The 2,895-nt window shown below is 35.8% G+C and overlaps 1 protein-coding gene across 1 annotated transcript; it reads left to right on the top strand.

Annotated features, from left to right (window-relative positions):
* The first annotated feature begins 201 nt into the window (after positions 1 to 201).
* Positions 202 to 1,652, top strand: LOC134248578 (uncharacterized). The gene has a single exon (XM_062730995.1). It carries the CDS (start codon positions 202 to 204, stop codon positions 1,522 to 1,524), a length of 1,323 nt encoding a protein of 440 aa, XP_062586979.1. The 3' UTR covers positions 1,525 to 1,652.
* Positions 1,653 to 2,895: the final 1,243 nt, after the last annotated feature.

The following is a 2,895-nucleotide window of genomic DNA, read 5'->3' as shown; positions in this document are numbered from 1 at the left end:
TTTTTTTGACCATTTCATCCGGATTTAAGTTGGATTTCTTTAATTTCGGAAGTCTTGTGTGAGTTTGTGAGTTTGTGAATGTTAGTTTTTGGGATTTACCAGCAAAACCACATTGTAAAAAAGTTTGATTTCTTGTACATATGTTTATTGATTTCTTCTGTGATATCATCTCACCTGTTTACCTGTACATTTCACCTGGCGATGGCAGAGAGTGATTTCGATTCGGTTGACAGAACATCAAAGCCGTTATACTTAAAGAACAATGATCTTCGGGGTTCCTTAAAGAAACAGATCACTGACTTTGATCTTATTGACCCAATAAAAAAAGTAATCGGTGATGAGATACTTTGCGTGCAAATCGACCGCAATCTGTGGAGAATCTATCTCAAAAGCACAGAATGTCGACATAAGCTCCTAACCCAGGGTATTGACATCAATAGCGTAGCATACCAGTTCTATGACACTAACCCATACACCTCAGGAGCTACATCCGTTTCTCAAAAAACCCTAAAACTGAGGATATGTGGTCTCCCTCTCTCTGTGGCAGATTCCGCGGTACAGGAATTACTTAACAAACTCGATGTCAAATTAACAAGTAAAATTCTGTACGAAAAAATCCGCCATCCAGAGACAAACCGGATGACAAGTATCCTAAATGGAACAAGGTTCATGTATATTGAGCCTCTTCCAGACGGAAAATATCTTCCGAGAATTAACTACTGCGGTGGTATCCAGTGTAAGCTTTTTCACTATGGTAAACCCAAAAAGGACATTCACCTTTTATGTACTAACTGCTGGAAAACCGACCACACCCGCTCTAACTGTTCCTTCGAAACCTGTTGTAAGGTATGCAAACAACCTGGTCATTCCCCCGGGAATGAAGCATGCCCTCATTATCAGCCACAAAAGCATTTGACCCCTTTCAGTGGTGCAGAGGATGTTCTATCCAACTTTTACCCATGCGTTTTGGATATCTTCGGAATTAAATACAAGTCGGCTGAGCATGCCTTTCAGTACATAAAGGCAGTAAGATGCAGTGACCTAGATTCTGCCAATATCATCAAAGATGCCGATGACGCCCTTTCCGCTCTACGCATAGGAAAAAAAATAAAACCTAACGAGCAGTGGGTTTCTACCAAGGAGGCTGTTATGGAGGAGATTTTGGAAAACAAATGTGTCCAGGGCCCTGTTTTCCGCGATAAATTGTGTACTTCCAAGCAGTCGACAGTATTCGTTGAAACAACATACAACAACGAATGGGGCTCAGGGCTTGACCGGGATGGTACATGCAACACCAAACCCGAACAATGGCCAGGAAAGAACATTCTTGGTGTCCTTATGAAAAAAATCGCAAGAAAGGTTCGGAAAAGAAAGCTAAGCGATTCAGCAAAAAGCGAAAGAAAACAAAAACAAAAAGATCTTCCGAAACAAAAAACAATACCGCAAATGCTTAATCAGCTGAGAGAAATGTCCGATAGTGATGAACCTGACACGGAGAGTTCCGGTGATGATACGTGTAAGTAACTGTATTATCTCCGATCAGACTGACGCAGCATTGCATGAACTGTGGTATGTGCTTAGTAATATTTATTTACAGACATTTTTGGCATACTTTAAAAATGCTATAATGAATTGGTATGTTCTATTTTTACTTTTTTAGTGATAAGACGTAAATTAGCCCCCCCCCCCCCCGTTTATTTTTCATAAAATTATTATACATTTATATCCACCAGACAAATGGAAAATTTAAGTTTACTTTCGGTGAATGTAAGAGGTCTTAATTCGCCGGAAAAAAGGGCAAAAATCTTTACATGGTTAGCAGAATGTAAAATAGATATAATACTTTTACAAGAAACTCATTTTGTGGAAAAACAAGTAGAAAACTATGATCGAAATTGGAATGGGAAAATAATTCATGCTTTTTCAGACTCTCCCTATAGTAGAGGTGTTTCTATTTTTTTTAAAAGAGAATGTAATGTAGATATTCTAAATGTTCATAAGTCTAATGACGGTAGGAAAATTCTTGTTAATGTAAAAATAGACGGTGACTTATTTACAATTATTAACGTTTACGCACCTAACAAAGAGTCAGATAGATTAGCATTCCTATCAACTCTAAACACATATATTTCTTCGTTTTCTGCGCAAGATAGTACAATCATAGTAGGAGGTGATTTCAATTGCAATTTTGATAAAGAAAATGACAAATCCAATAAAAAATTAAGTAAACTGGTAAATAAATTCGACTTAGTCGATGTATGGCTTAATAAGAATCCTAATAATAACGGTTACACCTGGTGTGATGCAGAAAATTGTCCAAAGAGTAGGATTGATTATATTTTTGTAAGTAAAGACTTTATAAAAAATGTAAAAAATATCATTGTCAGACGAATTCCTGGTACTCATAATAATAACACTCGATTAAGTGACCACAGATATCTTAAATGTACTTTAAATCTGAATAAATTAGATAGAGGTGCAGGTTACTGGAAATTGAATGTATCTCACCTTGATAATGATGATTACAAACACGGTATAGAGGAAATATTTAACAACATTGATGAAACGCTAGATCCAATTTTAAAATGGGAAACTTTTAAAATAAGTGTACGTGATTACTCTATTAAATACGCGAAACAATCCAAACATAATATAAAATATAAAATAAAATTACTTGAGGAAAAAATCGATAAAATTGAATTTTTGCCTAGTCTAGAAATTAATATGAATGAAAAGCGAAAACTAGAGAAAGAACTAGATGCAATGTATGATGAAATTGCTAAAGGAGCTCAAATAAGATCAAAAGCGCAATGGATAAGTGAGGGAGAGCGAAATACCAGTTTCTTTCTAGGTCTAGAAAAGAAACATCAAACGAATAATACAATAACTGAATTA

The sequence above is a fragment of the Saccostrea cucullata genome, unplaced genomic scaffold (genome assembly GCF_032062105.1).
Source record: "Saccostrea cucullata isolate Sc308-1 unplaced genomic scaffold, CSIRO_AGI_Scuc_v1 ctg1945, whole genome shotgun sequence".
NCBI classification, from domain to species: domain Eukaryota; kingdom Metazoa; phylum Mollusca; class Bivalvia; order Ostreida; family Ostreidae; genus Saccostrea; species Saccostrea cuccullata.
The sequence above is the reverse complement of the archived record's forward strand: the minus strand, read 5'-3'. Positions and strand labels throughout refer to the sequence as shown.